Source organism: Rhinopithecus roxellana, chromosome 3 (genome assembly GCF_007565055.1).
Source record: "Rhinopithecus roxellana isolate Shanxi Qingling chromosome 3, ASM756505v1, whole genome shotgun sequence".
In the NCBI taxonomy this organism is placed as follows: Eukaryota; Metazoa; Chordata; class Mammalia; order Primates; family Cercopithecidae; genus Rhinopithecus; species Rhinopithecus roxellana.
In genome coordinates, this window is record NC_044551.1 from 155,471,503 (window position 1) to 155,494,107 (window position 22,605).

Below are 22,605 nucleotides of genomic sequence, written 5' to 3' on the forward strand. Positions count from 1 at the left end.
TATTGTTTATTGTCTTTCTCTCCCACTAGAATGTAAGTTCCCTGGAGCCTGGGATTTTTTCCTGGCCTGGTTGGTTCATTTCCTGGAGCATTTAGAATAGTGCCTGGCTCATAGAAGGTGATCAGTAAGCATGTTTTGAAAGAGGCATGAATGCTCTTGAAGGTTGCTGTTGAATAGGTGAATACTGATGAAACACAATGAAGACCTTTTCTCTGTCTTCTGAGCTTGTTTTACCTAATATCAATCCTTTCTACCAACCCTATTTTGTCTCCTAGTGCTGCAAGGCACTGAACTAGGCATTTTACAAGGTATTTTAACTGACACTCACAGCAGTTATTCTACATGTTGTACAGAAGAGAAAACAGGCTCATAAAGTCTAGTTGCATAGCTGGCAAGTGGCAAAGCCAAAACTTCAGCCTATATCCAGCTCCAGAGCCTGTGCTCTTTCATGTTACTGCATTCAATACTGTTTTTTTTTTCTTTTTGTTTATTGAGCTATAACTCACATACATAAAATTCACCGTTTTGAAGTGCACAATTCAGTGGTTTTTAGTATATTCATTAGGTTGTGCAGCCATCACCACTGTGTAATTTCAGACATTTTCATCATCCCAGAAAGAAACCTGGTTTTACCTGTTACAAGTTAGTCCTGATTCTTCTTACCTCCTTCCCATTGCCCAGCAAACATTACCTTCTGTCTCTATGGATTTGCCTGTTGTGGCAAATGGCAATTTTATATAAATGGAACAATACAGTATTCTTTCACTGAACGTATGTTTTGAAAGTTCATCCATGTTGCACATGTATCAGCACTTCATTTTTTCTTACAGCTAAATACTGGATAAAGTCACATTTTGTATGTCTGTTTTTCAGTTGGTAGGTGTTTGGTTTCTTTTTGCTTTTCAGCTATTATGATTAGTGACACCGTGAGCATTCATGTACAGGTTTTTAGTTGTGTAGCTATGTATTAGGTTGGTGCAAAAGTAGTTGTGGTTTTGGCCATTAAAAAAAAAAAGTAATGGTGAAAACTGCAATTATTTTTGCACCAACCTATATTAGTCTGTTCTCACATAGCTATAAAGAAGTACCAGAGACTGGTTAATTTATAAAGAAAAGAGGTTTAATTGGCTCAAGGTTCTGCAGGCTGTAAAGGAAACATAGTGGCATCTCCTTCTGGGGTGACCTCAGGAAGCTTCCAATCATGGTGGAAGGCAAATGGGGAGCTAGGCATCTAACATGGCAGAAGGAGGAGCAAGAAAGGGGATGGGCGAGGTGTCACACACCTTTAAACAATCAGATCTCATTAGAACTCATTCACTATCACAAGAACAGCACCAAGAGGTTGGTACTAACCCATTCATGAGAAACCGCTCCTATGATCCACTTACCTCCCACCAGGTCCCACCTCCAACAATGAGAATTACAGTTTGACATGAGATGTGAACAGGGACACAGATCCAAACCATATCCACCTAGCGGTGGAATTACTGAGTCATATGATAATTCAACATTTAACCCCTTAAGGAACTGCCAGATTGTTTTCCAAAGCAGATGCACCTTTTTACATTCCCAACATTGGGATATGAGAGTTCTAATTTCCCCATATTCTTGCCATTTGCTATTTGCCCTTTTTATGATAGGCATCCTACTAGTTATGAGGTGGTATCTTTGTGTAGTTTTGATTTGTATTACTTGATGACTAATGAGATTGAGCATCATGCTTTTCATGTGCTTATTGGCCATTTCTAAATCTTCAGATGGGCACCTGTTTAAATCCTTTGCCTATTTTAAGTTGGATTATTTGTCTATTTTTGTTTGTTTGTTTTTAAAGAAGCCAGGTCTTGCTATGTTGCCCAGGCTAGATGCTAACTTTTGGGCTCAAGCAGTTCTTCTGCTTCAGCCTCTCAAGTAGCTAGGACTGCAAACACATGCCACTGCAGCCAACTTAAAAAAATATGTATATTTAGTGTAAGAGTTCTTTATATATTCTGGATACTAGATCCTTATATATAATTTGCAGAAAATTTCTTCCATTTGTGGGTTGTCTTTTTACTTTCTTGGTAGTGTTCTTTGAAGCACAAAATTTTAAATTTTTTTATGATGTCCACCTTATCTGTTTTTTGTTCTGTTGTTTGTACTTTTGGTGTCATAGCTAAGAAACCATTGTGAATCAGAGGTCATGAAGTGTTATCTTCTAAGTGTTTTATAATTTTAGTTCTAACATTTAGGTTTTGATCAATTTTATAAGTATATGGTGTGAGATAGGGGTCCAACTTAATTCTTTTGCATATTACACTTGTCTTAGCACCATCTGTGGACAAGATCATTCTTCATTGAATATTATTGGCACTCTTGTTAAAATCGGAATATATTTCTGGGTTCTCAGTTATAGTTGACTAGTTTTCTAGTTGACTAGTTGACTAGTTTTCTAGTCAGCTAGTTTTCTTTTACAAGTCTGGCCTTCTCATTTTTGACAGTCTTGGTTCTCTTTATTCTGTTTCTTTTATTACAGAATCTTGCCCTCCTTATTCCGAGGTCCACAGTCTTGAGGGTCCTAACTTTTTTTTTTTTCCTAAATCTTTCCCAACTCATGTGTTTTCATACAGCTCTGGCTTTCTTCTCCCACTCGGAAAGGCCCTATGCTTGCAACCTTTAAAGAATCTACTGTACTTAATCAAAGGTGATCAGATCTTTTGACCCCTGCCTTTGTAATTTACTACCACTCTTTTCTGGGCTCTCACTGTAGCTTTCTGATCCATGTCTCTGGTTAGGTTTATTGTATGGACTTTAGACAGGTTAATCCTGTGTACTTTGACTTCCCTCTGGCTGAGGGAATTGAATTCTGTTTGTCTATGGCCTTTCTACTCCCATCTTCTGCTTCTTTTAAACATATCCCTTACTCCTCAGACTAGATAATTCAAACTAGAGATTATGCCTCTAAGCCTAATTAATATATGAATTATATATTAATATATAATATGTAAGCCTTCTTATTGTATACCTCAGCATAAGTGGTTCTACAAAGAGCATAAATATTGGCATTACAAATCCCAGCTCTGCCATTTACTAGTTAAGGTGACAGGGATTAAGTTAGTTAATCTGTATAAGCTTTAGTTGTATTATTTATAAGCAAAGATTAATACCACTTACTTTCTAGATGGGTAACAGAATTTTAAAGATATGTGTAGTGCCATAGAGTAGATATTTAAATAAATGTTGGACCTTTTTTTTTTTTTTTTGAGACAGACTCTCTCTTTATCGCCCAGGCTGGAGTGCAGTGGCGCAATCTCGGCTCACTGCAACCTCCGCCTCCTGGGTTCAAGTGATCCTCCTGCCTCAGCCTCCCGAGTAAGGATTACAGGCTCCTGCCACCATGTCTTTGCATTTTTAGTAGAGATGGGGTTTCACCATGTTGGCCAGCCGGGTCTTGAACTCCTGACCTCAAGTGATCCACCAGCCTCAGCCTCCCAGAGTGCTGGGATTATAGGTGTGAGCCACTGCACCCAGCCAGTGTTGGACATTATTATGTTACTGTTCCTTCTGCTTAAGGTGGTAACTCCCTTAACTCTGCTGCCCACATCCTTCCTCTCCTTTGGGGGATGGGTTCATTTCAGAGTATGATGCCTTCCATAAAGCTGTTGCTGGCATTTCATTTCTTCCCCAAACTGGTTGTTAGTGCTTCCTCCTTTGAATTCCCATGACACCTTGTGTTTTCTTTCTTGTAGCTTGTATGTTAAAATGCCACATAATTTCTTAGTGGTCAGATCCATCTTTTCTGGATAAGTTATTTGAAGGCAGGGATGGTATGTTCAGCTTTGTGTTTTGAAAGTGGATTTGTTTGTTTTTAGTTTGTAGCAAGTGCTAAATTAGGTGAAGTTCTGCTTATTATATAGGGTCAACATCTCTTGCTTATTCTCTTGTTTGGTAATAATACTGTTTAAGACAGTGTGTGTATGTGTGTGTATATATATATATATACACACACACACATATATATGTTTTTTTTTTTTTTTTTTTTTTTTGAGATGAAGTTTTGCTCTTGTTGCTCAGGCTGGAGTACAATGGTGCGTTCTCAGTTCACTGCAACCTCCGCCTCCCAGGTTCAAGCGATTTTCGTGCCTCAGCCTCCCGAGTAGCTGCGATTACAGGCGCCCGCCACCACACCTGGCTATTTTTTTGTATTTTTTTAGTAGAGACGGAGTTTCATCATGTTGGCTGGGCTGGTCTCAAACTTCTGACCTCGGGTGATACACCCACCTCGGCCTCCCAAAGTGCTGGGATTACAGGTTTGAGCCACCACTCCTGGCCTAAGACAGTATTAATATTTTTTTAAGGCAAATATCTCTTTCTGCAAGGATTTGCAGAGAAATTCTTCCCTGAGTAAATAGTTTTCTTCAGCATATTTCCATAGCACCTTGTTCACAAGGCTATTTAATTTTGGGTGCATTGTAATACTCTATAATTTGTGAACCCTTCGAGACCAGATGCCTTGTCTTAACTGGCTGTTAATTTTTTGTCTCCCTCCCTCCATAGAGCTCCAGTAGGGCACAGCCCTTGACGTGTGATGGGTGCTCAAACATTTGTTGAACAAATAAAAGAATGAATGAGCTCCATCTTTTAAAATACCATAAGATATCAGCATTAATGTTACGAATCCACATAATGATTGCCATATGTCTGTATCTTCCTGAAGATATAAGAGAGAAGACTGTGTTAGATCCAGGAAAGCCTTTTAACTGTGTTATTCATTGGAAGTTTTTCTGGCCTGACAAATATGTGGAGCTTTTCTTTACTCTTAGAATTATACAGTGCTTCTAAGTCTAATTAATATATGCATGTGAGGCAATTTTTTTTTTCCCCTCTTCTGCTCGTGCTGTGCATCCAATGATGATAGCTAGGAGAAATTTGATAGGTCTGTTGAGAAATAGCTAGACTTCTTGAAAGTGCCTTAAAAAAAAATTCATGGAAGACATGAGAGAGTGAATGGCTTTTAGACTTTAATGTGAACTGAAGTGGGCTTGCTCAGCCAAAGGAGGAGGGAGTAATTGCTTTTCCAAGATTCCAAAGATAGTCTCCATACAGGCCCTATTTGTATAACCAGTGGACAAGACACAACACTGGCCCTTTATAGCTGTAAGAAAAGAGTGATAGTGGGCACCGTGAATAATTTTAATAGACACAAATGACAGAAAGTGTAAGTTCCACAAATTTCTAGGAAATGTTATAAATTCTTAAAATTTTTTTTTTTTTTTTTAAGAGACACGGTCTTGTTCTGTCACCCAGGCTAGAGTGCAGTGGTGCAATCATGGCTCACTGCAACCTCAAACACGAGCTAAAGAGATCCTCCTGCCTCGGCCTCACAAAGCACTGGGATTGCTAGTGTGAGCCACTGTGCCCAGGCTATAAATAAATTCTTGAGCTCAGGATTGTATAAGTTGGATATTCCTGTTAACTATAGTAAAATCTGTTTTATATGTTTTTAGCTAGTTTTAAAAAAATTGTAGATACAGTACCTCTTCATTATAGAAACTTTTTATAGGTACCAAATATGTAAAGAGGCAGTGTGTAACCCAGTGGTAACTATTATTTGCCTTTTGACTCCAGTCTTTCCTCTGTATTTAAAAAGAAACATACATTTAGAATTTCATTTGTTTCTGCTTAACATTTTTCATATATATAAATATTTTCATAATAGTCATTTGTAGGCTACACCATAATTTACTTAACTAGATGCTTATTGTTGAGCATTTGAGCTTTCGGTAGTGTTCTGCGAAGGAAAGGAATGAATCAGTGGCTGAACTCTATTTTCACATACCAATGATGAGTCTCTGTTATGGCTGTACACGTTGCATAGTTGGGATGATTAATGAAGTGTGGTGGTTCTGCATAATTGTTGCCCTGTTTCTGTATTCTGTGGATGTGAGAGTAGATTGCATTAGATATGCTTTTTTTCTCCCGTTCAAATCTTGAATTTTTCTTTCTTTCTTTTTTTTTTTGATACATATAATGCCCTTTTTTTGGAAAGGAGCGTTATTAGATCAAAGGGAAATATTTTTAAGCCTCTTAATATATAGTACCAAGTCACTTTCCAGATATTTTGCTTTCACCAGCAATATATGAAGGTGCTTTTTTAAGTGATAGCTATAAAACAAAGGAACAGCAAACAACAACAAGAATGAAAACTCTTAAACTAAATTTGTGCATGAAATATACAAAGATTGGATTATTTTTATATTTTTTAAAATGTATATCAGTTATTTGACTTCAGATCAGTTATTTGAGTTCATTGTTGCTTAGTTTGTTTTTCATTCTGTAAAACAGGTGATTTGATGAAGACTGCTGCGGGAGAGTTCGCAGATGATCCCTGCTCTTCTGTGAAGCGAGGCAACATGGTTCGGGCAGCTCGAGCTTTGCTCTCTGCTGTTACCCGCTTGCTGATTTTGGCTGACATGGCAGATGTCTACAAATTACTTGTTCAGCTGAAAGTTGTAAGTATACAGGCCTATGTCTGTAATTTGTTCTATCACAGGAAGATTGCTACTGGCCTTCCTTAATCCAGCATTCCTTAGGATTTAGTTTGGTTTTGAAATTGGTTTATCTCAATGGACCAGAGATGTTTTTGTTTAATTTCCACTTACTCCTCTATTCCAACTATGCATCATCCTGGCTCTGTTGTGAGCCAGTGTTGTCTAAAATGAAGAACTTGTAGCAAAGATACTGTTTTGACTCCTTCCCTTTTTCCAGTAATGATTAAATCTTTCCTTGTACTAGCAGAGTTCCGGAGTTGAAAAAACCAAGATGCATTAAATTTTGTACTTTAAGGTAGAGGCCAGTATTAGTGTCTTTCCCACTATGAAGCTCCTGTGTAATTGCTGTTTAAACATTAGAGGACCATGCAAACTCAAGAGTGCTAAGTTTGGATTGCTTTTTGAGTAGCTGTTAACAGGAATGAAAATTTCTGGGATGCCATCTTTATTTACAGACTTACATTCAGAAGTTTTGGTTTTTGGGGTCTTTTTTTTTTTTTTTTTTTTTTTTTTTTTTTAAATAGGTGGAAGATGGTATCTTGAAGTTGAGGAATGCCGGCAATGAACAAGACTTAGGAATCCAGTATAAAGCCCTAAAACCTGAAGTGGATAAGCTGAACATTATGGCAGCCAAAAGACAACAGGTACAGTCATGATTTGGGGATATATTAAAGTTGTTTATTTTACTGTCTAGAGGGAAAAACTCATTCTTTGTGTTTTCTGAAAATACCATTACCTACCTTCGCCAATATAGTTTCATTAAAACATTTAAACTAAGGTGTCTTTTCAGTATTCTACTGTTAATAAAGTTATAATTGCATTGCATTCATGTTATGTTCCTGTTTTAATTCTTGTGAACATTTTATCTTAAGTAGCTTGAGAACTTGTGATGAAGGTAGTGTCTGGAGAGGTAATAGGTCTTTGTGTATTTAAGGATTAACCTGAGTTAGTGGTGCAGTTTTGTTCAGGTTTTTAATAAACCTTAATCCATTTAAACATACTGGAATTGTCTCTGTATCAGAAAGTATCTCCATACCTTGTCCCACTAGCTCCGTGTCTTGTTACTTTTTAACTGTTTCTTATTGTTATTAGTAGTTTCCATTGTGTGGCATGAGGGTCAGTGTTACTTTTCCAAGCTCCAGTAGCCCTTTGACCCTTTGGCATTTTCACTGTTGGGGTGCTTTGAAACCTTTCCTGTGCCCTTGCTGTTGGACGCTGTGTATTTCAGGTGTACATTCTTCAGAGAAGATCCATATATTGCTATCCATCTTCTTACACCTTTCATAGTCCTGATCACGCTTATGGTTTAAATTCTTATTTTAAAACAAGCCCCAAGAAGAAGAATTGTTGTTGTTAGCTAATACCTTTATCAGTTAGGATACTTTGCACTGGAGTTTGCAGAAAACCCAGCTTCCAAACTGCTTGAAAAGGGGATTTATTTTCTCAGTGACTGTAAGTCCTGAGTTAGGCTAAGTGACTTCAGGGTTGTTAAATATAAGGGCTTTGCAGTATCATCAAGGATCCAGGTTCTTGATATTTTTCATCACTGCTGTCTTCAGTGTGCCTGGCACTGGGTGGCTGCAGAGGCTCTGTGCATGACATTTGCACATAATATGTCCAGTGAGAACAAAAAGGACTGTTTCTTCCATATGTCTCTCTTCATAAGCAAACAATCTAGAAGCTCCTAGCAGACTTATCCTAAATCTGAATTGTGCAACATGCCTATTCCTCAGTTATCCCTGGCAAGAGGAAAGGAGTCTGCCTGACTCAGAGTAATCCAGATCCACCTTCTGCTCTCGCTCAAGGGGTAGCCTTAACACCCAACAAAACACCCAACAAAAGATCTGACAGGTAGTGAGAAGTTGGGTTGGAAGTGGGAGTAGGGAATGGATTTGGGTAGGCAACCTGCTATGACTGCTATAGACTTTTTTCATTACAACAAGATGGTTGTTAGTAAATACTTAAAAGGGGGTCTCACTCTGTTGCCGAGGTAACAGTGTTGGAGTACAGTGGTGCCATCATGTAACCTCCATTTCCCCAGGCTCAGGTGGTCCTCTGACCTCAGCCTCCCGAATAGCTGGGACTATAGGCACAGGACACCACACCTGGCTAATTTTTGTATTTTTTGTAAATACAGGATTTTGTCATGTTATCAAAGCTGGTCTTGATCTCCTGGGCTCAAGAGATCCTCCTGCCTTGGCCTCCCAAAGTACTGGGATTACCGGCATGAGCCATCATGGCTACCTAAATACTATTAATGTCTAATATATGACAGCTTTTTTGGGGACTTCTTAGTCATTTGGTTATATTTACATTAATATTAAAAATCTATGCCATAGAGTTGAGAGGATTCAATTAAATAATATATGTACAGTATTTAATATAGTGCCAGGCACTAAGAAGGCCCTTCTCAGTAGACAATTGGTGAATAATAGCTTATTACTTTTATTTCAAGTCATAAGATATGATCAGACTAACTGTATATATGAGATCCTGGTTTTGGATTTCTAGTGCTTAAGATTATACATGGTGGCCGGGTGCGGTGGCTCAAGCCTGTAATCCCAGCACTTTGGGAGGCCAAGACGGGCGGATCACAAGGTCAGGAGATCAAGACCATCCTGGCTAACCCGTTGAAACCCCGTCTCTACTAAAAAATACAAAAAACTAGCTGGGCAAGGTGGCGGGCGCCTATAGTCCCAGCTACTTGGGAGGCTGAGGCTGGAGAATGGCGTGAACCCGAAAGGTGGAGCTTGCAGTGAGCTGAGATCCGGCCACTGCACTCCAGTTTGGGCGACAGAGCGAGACTCCGTCCCAAAAAAAAAAAAAAAAAAAAAAAAAAAAAAAAAAAAAGATTATACATGGTAATATATATAGCTAGGTTGGTATGCCTAAGTTAGTGTAGGCTCAGTGTGCTTTTTTTTTTTTTTTTTTTGAGACGGAGTTTCGCTCTTGTTGCCCAGGCTGGAGTGCAGTGGCACAATCTTGGCTCACTGCAACCTCCGCCTCCCGGGTTCAAGCAGTTCTCCTGCCTCAGCCTCCCGTCAGTGTGCTTTTATAATTTATTTTTGTGTTGGCTTAGTCTCCATCATACAAGTATCTTTTCTTTTTGCTGGAGCTAATTGATCCTGAGAATAACTTGTTTAATAGAATGGTCATCCTATAAATGTGGCAAGCTGGCCAAATTACGTTCACAATTTATTTTAATTAATGGTTTTGACACAAATTCTTGTTTGAATATGTGAAGTAAATATTAAGTTATATTTAAAAGATACAGTTTGGCAAATAGTCCTACTGGTTTAAAATGTAGTCTGATCTTGGTGTATGAAGACTGACTGTTATTTAGACAAAATAAACATTAAGACTGCCATTATTGTGCGTCATTGCAAAATGGTGAAATAAGTAAATAGATGGTGTTTTTTTTTTTTTTTTTTTTTTCTTCTGTGGTGGACTCTCGCTGTCGCCCAGGCTGGAGTGCAGTGGTGTGATCTCGGCTCACTGCAACTTCCGCCTCCTGCGTTCAAGCTATTCTCCTGCCTCAGCCTCCCGTGTAGCTGGGACTACAGGTGCCCACCACCGTGCCCAGCTAATTTTTGTATTTTTAGTAGAGATGGGGTTTCACTGTGTTAGCCAGGATGGTCTCGATCTCCTGACCTCGTGATCAGCCCGTCTCGGCTTCCCAAAGTGCTGGGATTACAGGCGTGAGCCACTGCGCCCGGCTGAAATTATTATATACATGCTGGATAATCTTCTGTTTGCCCTTCCATATTGTTTTCCACCCTTGTTTACCCTGTTCTCTGCCCCAGGAAGCTAACTTGCCTGGATTTCATTCGTGGACTCCTGCTTGGGCTTGGTGAGTGGGACCACCAGCAGGAGGTCAAAGGAGATACAGAGTGATGCTATGTCGTTACCCTCAGGCCTCTTTCCTGCTGGGTGCCCTGGGTTGCTAAAAGTGATGCCTTTCCTGTCAGGTGGCATTCTCTACACATCTTGCTCCCTGGTTTTGGTAACTGCTGCCTCCGCTTGTCCCTTCATGCCTAAGTGTCCTACCAGCTTTGTAGTTTCTCTGTATTTTGCCCATACCTTTGTATAATAGCATAATCTCTAAACTGCCTTTGAGTCACCCGATTTGATTTTACTTATTTTTTTCTGCCAGGATTTTGAATGATACCTATTCCCATTTTCTTGGGTTTATAGTAAGTCATGGTCATTTGTAGTTTTCCTTGGGCCTAATTCTTTACACTTAGCCTCCTAAAAGAGAATTCACTGAGTAGACTGGTTATGAGCTCCTGTATGCCCCCTGTTCACAAAATGGCCTTTTATAGACTTGGGCCTTGGTGTATATTACAGTAGACTAACGCTTTTCTTGGAAATTAAACAAATACTCATTGTATCCAAAGGGCCCACCCAGCCTGATGAAACTTCATTCTTTCTTTTGGGCACTGTCCACTGGCCTCCTTTAATAGAATTTATTCCTCCTATTTAACTGTATATTTGTATCTGATAACTGAGCTTTGGGTACCCACCTCTCCCTACTACCCTTCCTCACTTCTATGAGTCAACTTCCTAAGCTTCCATATAAGTGAGAACATATGGTATTTATCTTCCTGTGCCTGGCTTATCTGACTTACCATAGTGTCCTCTAAACTCATCCATGTTGCTACGAATGACAGAATTTTGTCTTTTTTAAATGGCTAAATAATATTCTGTTTTGAATATATGCCGCATTTTGTCTGTTGATGGACACTTATGTTGATTTCATATCTTCGCTCTTGCGAATAGAGCTGCAATAAACACAGGAATGCACATCTCTCTTCGACATACTGATTTCCTTTCTTTTGGATACCCAGTAGTGGGATTGCTGGATCATATGATGGTTCTATTTTTAGTTTTTTGATTTAGTTTTTTTATTATAGTTAATTTTTTATCTGTATCTCTTTGAGTTTCCTTACGATAATTATTTTATTTTGTTATCTTTTTGAGACAGACTTTTGCTGTCATCTGTCGCACAGTTTTATATATTTGGCTATACTGATTTACATTCCCACCATCAGTGTCTAAGAGTTCCCCTTCCCCTGCATTCCCACCAGCTTTTTTTTCCTTTCGTTTTGCTAATAGCCATTCTAACTAGAATGAGATGATACCTCTTTGAGGTTTTGGTTTGCTTTTCTGTGATCATTAGTGATGTTGAGGATCTTTCCGTATACCTGTTGGTCATTTGTATGTCTTCTTTTGAGAAATGTATGTTTAGCTCATTTGTCTTTCTTTTTTTTAAGACAGAGTTTTACTGTGTCACTCAGGCTGGAGTGCAGTGGTGCAATCTCGGCTCACTGCAACCTCCACCTCCCGAGTTCAAGCGATTCCTGCCTCAGCTTCCTGAGTAGCTGAGACTACAGGCATGCACCACCATACCCAGCTAATTTTTGTATTTTTAGTAGAGTCAGATTTTCACCATGTTGGCCAGGCTGGTCTCGAACTCCTGGCCTCAAAAGTGATCTGCCTGCCTTGGCCTCCCAAAGTGCCTGGATTGCAGGTGTGAGCCACCGTGCCCGGCTACTTTTGCCCATTTTAAAATCAGATGATTTGAGATTTTGCTGTTGAGTTGTTTGTATATTCTGGACATTAATCCCTTATCAGATGAATAGTTTGCACATATTTTCTCCTGTTCTTCAGGTTGACTGTTCACTCTGTTGATTGTTTCCTTTGTTGTGCAGAGGATTTTTAGTTTATATAATTCTGTTTGTCTATTTGAATATAACATTCCGTTTTTTCCTGGCCTGTAGGGTTTCTGCATAGAGATCTGCTGTCATTCTGTTGGGGATTCCCTTTCATATGACTCGATGCTTTTCTCTTGCTGTCTTTAGAATTTTATCTTTGTCTTTGACTTTTGACAATTTGACTATAATGTGCCTTGGGTGTACAACTATCCAATAACTGTAACTACTTTTTTTATTCAATCTCTTTGGGGACTTTTTGGATCTGTGTGTCCATATCTCTCCTCAGACTTGGGAAGTTTCCAGTTGCTATTTCATTAAATAGGTTTTCTATGCCTTTTCTTTTCTCCTTCTGGAATTCGCATGATGGGAATATTGGGTGATTTAATGCCATCCCATAAGTTTCGCAGGCTTTTGTCACTCTTTCATTCAAGTTCTGAGATTTTCTTTTTCTTGATGAAATCTTTTGAAACTTTTATTGTATTTTTTATTGAATTCTTCCTTGTTGTTTTTCATCATTAAATTCTTTAGCTGCTGATTTCTGTTGGTTCTTCTTCATGCTTTCTTTTTGTTGAATTTCTCATTTATATCCTGATTTTGGTGAATTTTTTATCTGTATCTCTTTGAGTTTCCTTACGATAATTATTTTATTTTGTTACCTTTTTGAGACAGACTCTTGCTGTCATCTGTCGCACAGGCTGGAGTGCAGTGGCGTGATCTTGGCTCATTGCAACCTCCGCCTCCCAGGTTCAAATGATTCTTGTGCCTTAGCCCCACCCCCATGCCTCCGCCCCCACAACCAAGTAACTGGGGTTACTGGTGTGAGCCTCTGCACCTGGGCCAAGATTTTAAATTCTTTTTCTGGCAGTTTGTTGATTTCCCTTTTTTTTTTTTTTTTTTTTTTGAGACAGGGTCTTGCTCTGTTGCCCAGGCGGCCAGAGTGTGGTGGCATTTTCTCGGCAGTCTCAAGTGATTCTCCCATTTCAGCCTCCCAAATTGCTGGGGCTACAGGCATGTCACGCCCAGCTATTTTTTTTGGCGGGGGGGGGGGGGGTGGGGGGTGGGTAGAGATGGGGTCTTGTTACGTTGTCCAGGCTGGTCCCGAACTCCTAGGCTCACATTGACTTCCGTTTCATTGGGTTCTAGTATTAAATAGTTATATTCCTTTCTTGGTGTCATATTTACTTGCTTTTTCATGTTTCTTGTGTCCCTGTTTTGACGTCCGTGCATATGGTGAGACAGTCACTTCTACAGTCTTTTGAATGGCTTTTATAGAGACTTTCCCTTGCAGTTGGATTTTAGTGTGCTGGTTGGGGAGTGTGTGTTGACTGTGTGTCCAGTAGGAGCAGTAGTACAGTCTTCATGCAGCTTCTTCACCTGTGTTCAATGTCAGCAGTAACTTTGGGTGCCTCAGTTGCCTAGGCTGTAGAAGTGTGTGGTAGTTGTAGTCATGTATGTCCTTGGTGTCAAGGGTTTTTGGGGTCCTCCTCTTCTTGTTTTTCCCACAGTAGGGAGACTTAGCTGAGTGGATCACTGTTTGTGTCAGGTATGACACAGTGTACAAGCAGCTGCTGTGGCACTGGGTTCTAGGTACAAGTGCTCGGGGCAGCTGTGGGGCTGGGGTCCCAGGCTCAGGGTTTTGTGAACTTACTGTGGCACCTGGATCTTGGGATGTATTGGGTGCCTGGCTTTGTTCTCTCTGGCAGAGTTGGATGTCGGTTGCCTATAAATTCAGGATCTGTGAATCTGAGGTATCCCAGTAGCTTTGGACCAGGGGCCTAGGTTGAGGTTATGATTCTTCCCCTAGGGGTCAGGGCACAGCATTGGTGCAACTTGGGAAGAAGGGGTGCTCTGGAGGTTTGGGCCCAGGGAGCAGGGTGTATGTAGCTACAATTTGGGAACCTGAGCCAATAGGGCTCAGTGGCAAGTTGGAGCCCAGAGGCTGAGGCACCATGCAGTAGTGACTCTAGGCCCCCGGATGGTGGAGCTTGGCAGTATCCTAGGCTCTGTGAAGCCAGGTGCAACAGCAGCACATATCCCAGAATGGCAGACCGCAGCTGTTGTGTGGGCTCTGGGGAGGGGAGGGAACAACACAGTGATTACTCTACTCTGCAAGGAGAGGAGTGTCTCAGCAGTTCAGACTCTAGGGGATCCAACTTTAGGGAAACAGAATACTAGAGTTGTTTGTCCTGTAGGGTGAATGTCTCTGCTCAGCCACTGCTTTGTCTCCCTTGGATGCAGGGTACTATGGCAGCTCAGCTCTGGGATGCTCAGCTGGTTCAGGGCACCAGTTCCCCAGGGGACAATGTGCTGCTTCAGCTCAGGCCTAGTGGGCATGAACTTTCTGGACAGTCCAGGCGCCGATTCCTTGGGATGCAGGGCACTTCTGCTAAAGTATATGGATATGTGACTGCTCTGGGTGCCATTTCCTTGGATGCAGGGCACTGCTTCAGGTTGGGCACTAGTGTGGGGTGACTCCTCTGAGCGGTGAAGGTACTGTTTTCCCTGGAAGGGGAGTGATACTGTTTGGATTTGTGTCCCCACCCAAATCTCATGTCTAATTGTAACCCCCTTTGTTGTAGGAGGGCATGGTAGGAAGTGATTGGATTGCAGAGCGGGGGTGCAGGGGGATTTCCCCCTTGCTATTCTTGGGAGTGAGTTCTCACAGATCTGGTTGTTTAAAATCTCCCCCTTTGCTCTCTTCCTCCTGCTCTGGCCATGTAAAACATGATGCCTTTCTCTTTGCTCTGTGCCATGATAGTAAGATTCCTGAACCACCCACTGCCAGCCATGCTTCCTGTACAGCCTTCAGAACCATGAGCCAGTTAAACCTATAAAGGTAGTCCTTTATAGCAGTGCAAGAATGGGCTAATACAGGGAGAGAAAGGGGTAGATGGAGTGGCTTCCTCTCTCCTTGGCCCCATGAGTAAGGGTATAACAGTTGCTTGTAGCTTGGGGATGTCTGCCCAATTGGTCGTGACAGTTTGGTGGTGACTTAGCCTTGGGGATGAAGGGAAGCTGTGGCGACTCATACCAGGAGCGAGAACACTCCAGCCATGGTTCCATTTCCAAGATGGTGTAGTGCAGTAGTTGCATGGGCTGTAGAAGGCAGGTCACAGTGTTGTCCCCTTCTTGGAAGGGAGCACAGCGGTGTGAACTCTAGGCAGCTCCCTCAGCTGGGCTTAGTGCCTATGAGAACTGCAGGGACAGTGGTGAGGTCTGTATGTGTTTAGGGTGTCGATGGGGGTTGCTGAGATCCTCTTGCTTATCTCCTCGCAGTGGGGAGGTTTGTCCTGGTTCCCAGGTGATCCTGGTTGGGGTATAGGGTGGTGGAGGCCTGGTGTTTCCTTCTGTTTTCCATGTGGCCAGCCTGAGTTTGTCACCAGGGTTTCTGTAACTCCTCTGATGTGCTCTGGTGCTCTATTTCAGTTATTTTTATTAAAATGTAGTTGTTTAGTCGTCGTTTTGGGTGTTGTTTTGAGGGGGATGAATGCTAGGAGCTACTAGTTGGCCATCTGATGTCACTGTTTTAAACCCTTTGTAAACATAAACTCATTTAGTCTTCACAAAATAATGTGAGATAGATACTATAACTGGTCGCATATTAATTTTAATAGAGGTTATGTAATCTCGCAAGGTCACTCATCTAACAAGTGGTGGAGCCAGGATTTGAACCCAGGTTGTTTGTCAGCAGAGGACAGAGATATGTGTTTTAATTGTTCCTACAATCACTACTGCCTAGAACATTGCCTGGATATAGTGGTGTTCAATAAATACTTGTTTAACAACTGAGTGACTAAACCACTTTGCTGTACCGGAATTGGATTCTAAGTGTGGCGCTAATCAGTTACTTTCTAATTAAGTGTGGCTGGAATATTATTTGCTGACTAGAAGTGTTGAATTTCCATTAGCTCCATGCCGTTATTTGACTGTAAGTGTAAAAGTGATGGCAGAAGTAAGGATGGGTTGGCATCAACCCTAGGTCCTGTGAGAAGGACCACCTCTGCCTCACATTGTCGACTCTGGCTTCCCAACATGCTAGTGATGTAATAATGCTTTGAAGCTTACATTCCCTCCATCTGTGTGCAGAGAGCTTATTGAGGTATTTGATGAGAATGTAATGCTTCTTATTTATTACCTAGTCTATGAATTCTTGCCTTTTGTGATTATTTTTTTCTGAAAAGTTGGACACTGAATAGTAATGTTATTGTCAGTGTTTTATTTGTAAATAATTTGGACTGGTTGGATTGTTTGACCATGGACCCTTTTTTTAAGTGTAGCCATTTGTATCCAAGAGAAATCTATGGCTGTAATTTTATATTGTTAAGAGAGAAATGAGAGGAAACTTTCACTTGAATTTTTAGCTCTTGGTTAGAGGCAGTGTTATAGATTGCTTAGAAATTAATTTCTATTTCTTGGTCAATCCGTGGGATATCATTCAGATTACATTGAAAGCAGTTATTTGACTGTTCTGAGTCTGCTTGAACCATCACTGGATTGGTAAAGTTGGGGATTATGAAAGCTAAAGTAGACCAAGTGACTCTATTTTCATAAGCAATCTATTATGTTGCTTAATAGGTGACTTTCCTCAGTAATCTGGATTACTTACTGGCATTATATATGTTGAAAAGAATACTTTTAATCATTATGCTTATTACAATAAATAGTGCTGTACTGTGATAGTGTCCATTTTCTTTATGTAACAAAATCTAATTTATTTGTGCTAAGTCAAGAGCAGTTCTAAAGAGAGAAAAAAGAACACTTCAGCAGTCAGGACAAATGATGGTATTTCATTATTATTTTCATCATAGATTAAAATATATCCCTCATACTTTGTAAATAGAAGTCTGTCACAGTGTGATGAGGGCAAGACATTTAGAAAATGGCACACAGAACATATGCACCAGCTGTGTAAGCATAATGGTTAACCCTAGCTCCTTGTTTTAACTCAAGTCTTGGAATGATTACCAATTCTCTAAATCCACAGGGTCTTGCTTCTGAATATTTAGCCTAATGTAGCCTTCGGAAAAGTAGAAGTTGGTAATACCATATCAGGCAGTGGCTTAGGAAAGTCATGTGTTGAATAGTAATTATTGCACCTACTAACTTGAGATGACCGTAAGTCTCTTTGGTAACTAACCTTTATAAGAAGCTATGCTGATCTAGGTCGTAGACACTTAGGAGGAATGCCACAGCTGATTGCAAAGCATTTTTATAAAACAGTAGACAGTTTAAGTGCTTAAAGACAAATGCCTTCCTAGAAAACTTTTAGAGCCCCTCAGATTGTGGTGATGGCAAGACATTTAGAAAGTGCGACACAAAACATGTGCACCAGCTGTTTAAGTGTAATGTTTAGTCATAGCCCCTTGTAGCCTGAGTCTTTAAATGATAACTGATTCTTTAAATCTACAGGGTCCTGTTCTTGAATGTTTAGCCTAATGTACTGTGTTACAGGGCATTTGGAGTGCTGTGAGCTATTACTTGCAAATTTAGATTCCAAACGAGAAAAGAATTCTAGGAGGAAAAGTAAGCTGTCATATTATACAAGGTTTGAATAAAGATGCAAACCTAAATATATACTGAGATGAAGTTTCAGAAAGAGGAAGCCAGTTTGGTGCCCCTAATGCCTAATTAGGAACTCATCTGGGAAGATGAACCACTAAATAGCTAAGTCAGATGGCTAATTGAGTAATTGACTTTGTCCTTTCTAACTTGGTCAATTTTCTCTTACTGTTTACACATGTAATACTCAAAATGTTTAAATTTATACTTTAGGATTTAGTTGATGACAATGTTGACATTTTAATGTGTGAAATAGAGTTGGGCTACCATTTGGTGATCATTTAGAGTTATCACACCTGTATTCTTCTTCTGTGGTGGTGATCCACTTTTACTAAAGCCTTTTTTCCCCCTTCTGAATAATGTGAGTGAAAGGGGGATACCAGAAATACCCACTTCCCATTCCCATCTTGCTTATCACTTCTTTGTCACTTAGCATATCTACTCAGCCTACCAAGTAGATGCCATCATTAATGGAAATGATGCCAAGGACCTCAAATCCTTCTTACTATGGATTATAATTATGGGATAGAAGAAATGGAAAAAAAAATAGTTTAAGACTGTATCTGTACAGAGTATTATAATCATCGATTGGGGCTATGAAGCACATATGCCTCAACTTTATGGCCTAGTGACCTGTGAACTGTTTAATGTACTGTGTAAGAAAAGTATGGTTCTGTGTCCTAAAGTGGTCTTTGGGGTGATGAGGGGGAGAGGAGGAGTTACGTGCTTGTGAGAATGGCCTTGCCATATCCTCACCTGGTTATGTAGTTCATATATACCTGTGGCATCCTGTCCCAAATTTCACAAAACTCTTATAATAAAATTGTGTAACTTAATAAGAAATCCTCATAATAAGTCTTAACTCTGTTTGAATTTACCTCTTCATGATTTTTCTATTTTTGGTTGGTATAGGTACATATATCTATATAGAGTTGTAATCAAGATGTTAGTTTGTTTTGTCTTTTATTTAATGCCTTATTTAGTTCTGTGCTAAGTACTTTACATACATTATCCCATTTAATCCTCAAAAGAATGATAAGAAGGGTACTATTACTGGTTTTCTTTGACAGAAGGGGAAACGTAACCCCGAGGGTTTAAAATAAGGTCATAAAATAGCCAGGAGAAAGTAGAGGTGGGGGCAGGGTGGATTCAGATCTAGGTCTGTGTGATTCCAAAGCTCAGAATCTTACCTACTAAGCCATACTGCCTTGTTTGTGATTGACTCTCAACTAGATTGTTAATGAAAATAATGTGTCTAATTAGTGGAAATTCTAACTTTTCAGCATTTACCGACAAATTTTTATATGAGTAGAGCCCATATAAAGAGTCTCTAATTTCTTGTTTTATTTACTCTTGTAGGAATTGAAAGATGTTGGCCATCGTGATCAGATGGCTGCAGCTAGAGGAATCCTGCAGAAGAACGTTCCGATCCTCTATACTGCATCCCAGGCATGCCTACAGCACCCTGATGTCGCAGCCTATAAGGCCAACAGGGACTTGATATACAAGCAGCTGCAGCAGGCGGTCACAGGCATTTCCAATGCAGCCCAGGCCACTGCCTCAGACGATGCCTCCCAGCACCAGGGTGGAGGAGGAGGAGAACTGGCATATGCACTCAATAACTTTGATGTAAGTTATGCTTGGGCGGAAATTTCCAGCTCTTGACCATCCCCCAAAAGATAAAAGGTGTCTGGGGAAAAGTGATCAAGGCTTCTGATGATAGCTCAATTTCCACTTAGATCTGTAATCTAAGTCAAAAGAAATTATGAATCATCAGTCTACTTGATTTTAACTTGGCCTAAAACATTTATTTTTATTTTTATTTTGAATTAAACTTCTGGATTCTTTTATGTAGCTTGCGTTTCCTATGAGGTCGTTCTTTACTGAGGATATAAGTTTGGTTCATTTCAACCAAGATTTTGACCTTCTGGCAGATGTGAAGCTATGGTAGATACAGAAACAAAGTACACATAGGGTCAGCTCCCTAGAGGCTCATGGCCTATTGGGAGATAAAGAAACATCATAAGTGACTGCAGCAAAGGTACCATCATTCTAATCTTTCTTGTCTGCCTAGATATACTTCTTTTCAATGACTAAATTGGAATAATGAACAGAAATTTAATCATGTGGAAGCAAATTTGGGATTAAAATACTTTCTTAGCACAATGTCATAATTACTTTTCATAAATGATGCTCTAGGTCTGTCCTGTGTACACAACTCTAAGGGTTAACTTTTTGGTGGGTTATGTGTTCTTAATTCCTACCCACAATGCCTCATGGCTTCCAGTAGATGGCAGCAGTATAAGTTGGTTTTTTTTTTTTTTTTTTTTTTTTGGGCTTTAAAAGTAACTGTTGGGGCAAATTAAAAAAAAAAAAAATTAACAGAAATTGTGTTCCAGGTGACCAGGATCCTTTCATAAGGTAAGGATGCTATGAAATATAGAATAAAAAAATACAATGGAGTGCATTTTGTTTTTAAGTTTTTCCTTGCCTTTACGTTTTCTTTCTTTTGCCACTTTACTTTCGCTTAGGTAGTTGATCCTTGTTGATATGCATGGCTGATTTAAGACTTTTCATAAAGCAAGAAGGCAGTGTTAAGTCTAAAGATCATGGTGTTAGAACTCAGTTTTTACCATGGAGCTATAAACATTATTTTACAGCAAACTCTTATGGTGCATGTTAAAATTTACTAGCAATGTTGGTTTTCCTCCCTTCAAAATTTGGCGGTATTAGGTATCTTTCAAGGTATTAGCACATTTTGCCCTAAGTTGAGTAGTATCTACCAGAAACTGCTTAACTTCTCAGGGACATTTAAACATTGTAAAATGAGGGTTTGTGCTAAATGATCTCAGGCCTGTTGAGGCTCTGTTACTCTGTTAAAATTCTGTACCCTTCATTTCTCATTTTTGTTGGCCAGAAAGCATTTTGTATTCAGTTTTGACCAGAGGAATCCTGTAATAACCTAATCTTACAAAAAATGATCAGCTAAAATGTAGGTTAATAAATGAACTGAAGGTATTGCACGTTCAGTTTGAAAATTGAGGGTTCTTTGGAAGGGAAGGAAGAAATGTATACTTATTAGAAAAGGGCAAGGTTTTGGTAGAAAAAATTTGGCATTTAAGTTGAAATCAATAAGGACATAGTCTCTGTAAAGAAAAATTAAAGCCATAATATTTGCACAGACATTTATCAGTGTGAGGATAAATTATATCAAGTGGAGGAATTGGAGGGAGGCCAGTAGCTGCTGTCTTGAGGATGCCGATGTGTCACCTTGTACCTATAGCTTACTTGTGACCAGACCTCACTAAGCACTAGAAAAACTGGATGTAGGTGGAGTCGGGCAGGAAGGGGAGACAGAAAAAGGATTTATTCTTGTTGGAGCAGTTCTTCCTCACAGCATAGCTTTTTGGGAGGATTGCTATCATCTGTTACAGAATACTAGAGGTCTTTGAGGAAAGAAAGTCTCTAATTTAGACGTAACAGGATAAATTTGAGACTGAATTATTTAGAAAACTTGATTAGATGTGTAAGATGAGGCAAATAGATGGAAATTCGTTATAAATGCATTTCTTTCTGAAACTTTAAGGTTAGAAATCAGTCTGTGTGTGTGTGCGTGTGCGCACGTGCGCATGCGTACATACTTTAAGAGACAAAGTCTTGCTCTGTTACCTAGGCTGGAGTGCAGTGGCACAATCGTAGCTCACTGCAGCCTTGAGCTCCTGGGTTCAAGTGATCCTCCTAAGTAGCTGGGACTATAGGCATGTGCCACCATGCCCAACTTACTTTATTTTTTTGTAGAGACAGGGTCTTGCCTCATTGCCTAGGCTGGTGTTGAACTGGCCTCAAACAATCCTCCACACCTGGCCTGTTTTGCTTTTATTTTTTAATTTTTTTGTGGTGCAACAGTTCTAAATATCACATGGCAGTTTTATATTCTGCAAGTAAGAGGTAACTTTTATTTTCCTTGTAATTCTCATCTGATGATTTGAATCACTCGTCTTATGTAAGTTTACCTTTAGATGTTCAGAATAAGTTGTGTGAGTGTGATATATTTGTATTTGTGGTATCATACCTTATCATGCCCTGTTTGTCTGCATAGCATTACTTCCAGTGCTTTCTTTGAGGAGTGATCAGCAGTAGGCTAACTTCTGTGGGACAGCCCCTTATCTGTTAAGAAGTATAACTTTCTTTTAGATGTCAGAATTTTTGTGTTAAATCTTGATATTACTAATATCACTTTTCACACCTTGAATAAAGAAGGGAACAGAGATGAATGCTAACATTCGGTAATGCTTTCTCTGCAGAAACAAATCATTGTGGACCCCTTGAGCTTCAGCGAGGAGCGCTTTAGGCCTTCCTTGGAGGAGCGCCTGGAAAGCATCATTAGTGGGGCTGCCTTGATGGCCGACTCGTCCTGCACGCGTGATGACCGTCGTGAGCGAATTGTGGCAGAGTGTAATGCTGTCCGGCAGGCCCTGCAGGACCTGCTTTCGGAGTACATGGGCAATGTGAGTTTGACAGCTTTTTTTTGAAGTAAGATATTTATGGATGAAGAGTTTTCTATAACATGTTGGATCTGAGATGTTTTCACTATAAATACCAAATATATCCTTGACTCCTTGATTTTTGGGGGTGGGTCAGAATTTTTAAGGAATGGATGGAATCAACAAGTGGTTCTTTCCTCTCTCCAGCTTATTGAGAAATTTTAAACTTACAAAAATCATACAGTGAATACCTAGGAAATTTATCTGTATTCATCAGTTAACATGTAGATACATGTATAGGTATGTGTGTATATAAATGTA

General features: G+C 39.9%; 1 protein-coding gene across 1 annotated transcript in view; it reads left to right on the forward strand.

The window, feature by feature from the left end:
* Positions 1-22,605, forward strand: part of CTNNA1 (catenin alpha 1) — a 180,253-nt gene that overhangs the window by 48,691 nt on the left and 108,957 nt on the right. The window contains exons 4-7 of the mRNA XM_010388106.2: positions 6,322-6,488; positions 7,052-7,171; positions 19,160-19,429; positions 22,105-22,308. Coding sequence (XP_010386408.1) covers positions 6,322-6,488; positions 7,052-7,171; positions 19,160-19,429; positions 22,105-22,308 — 761 coding nt within the window. The remainder of the gene's footprint in view (positions 1-6,321; positions 6,489-7,051; positions 7,172-19,159; positions 19,430-22,104; positions 22,309-22,605) is intronic.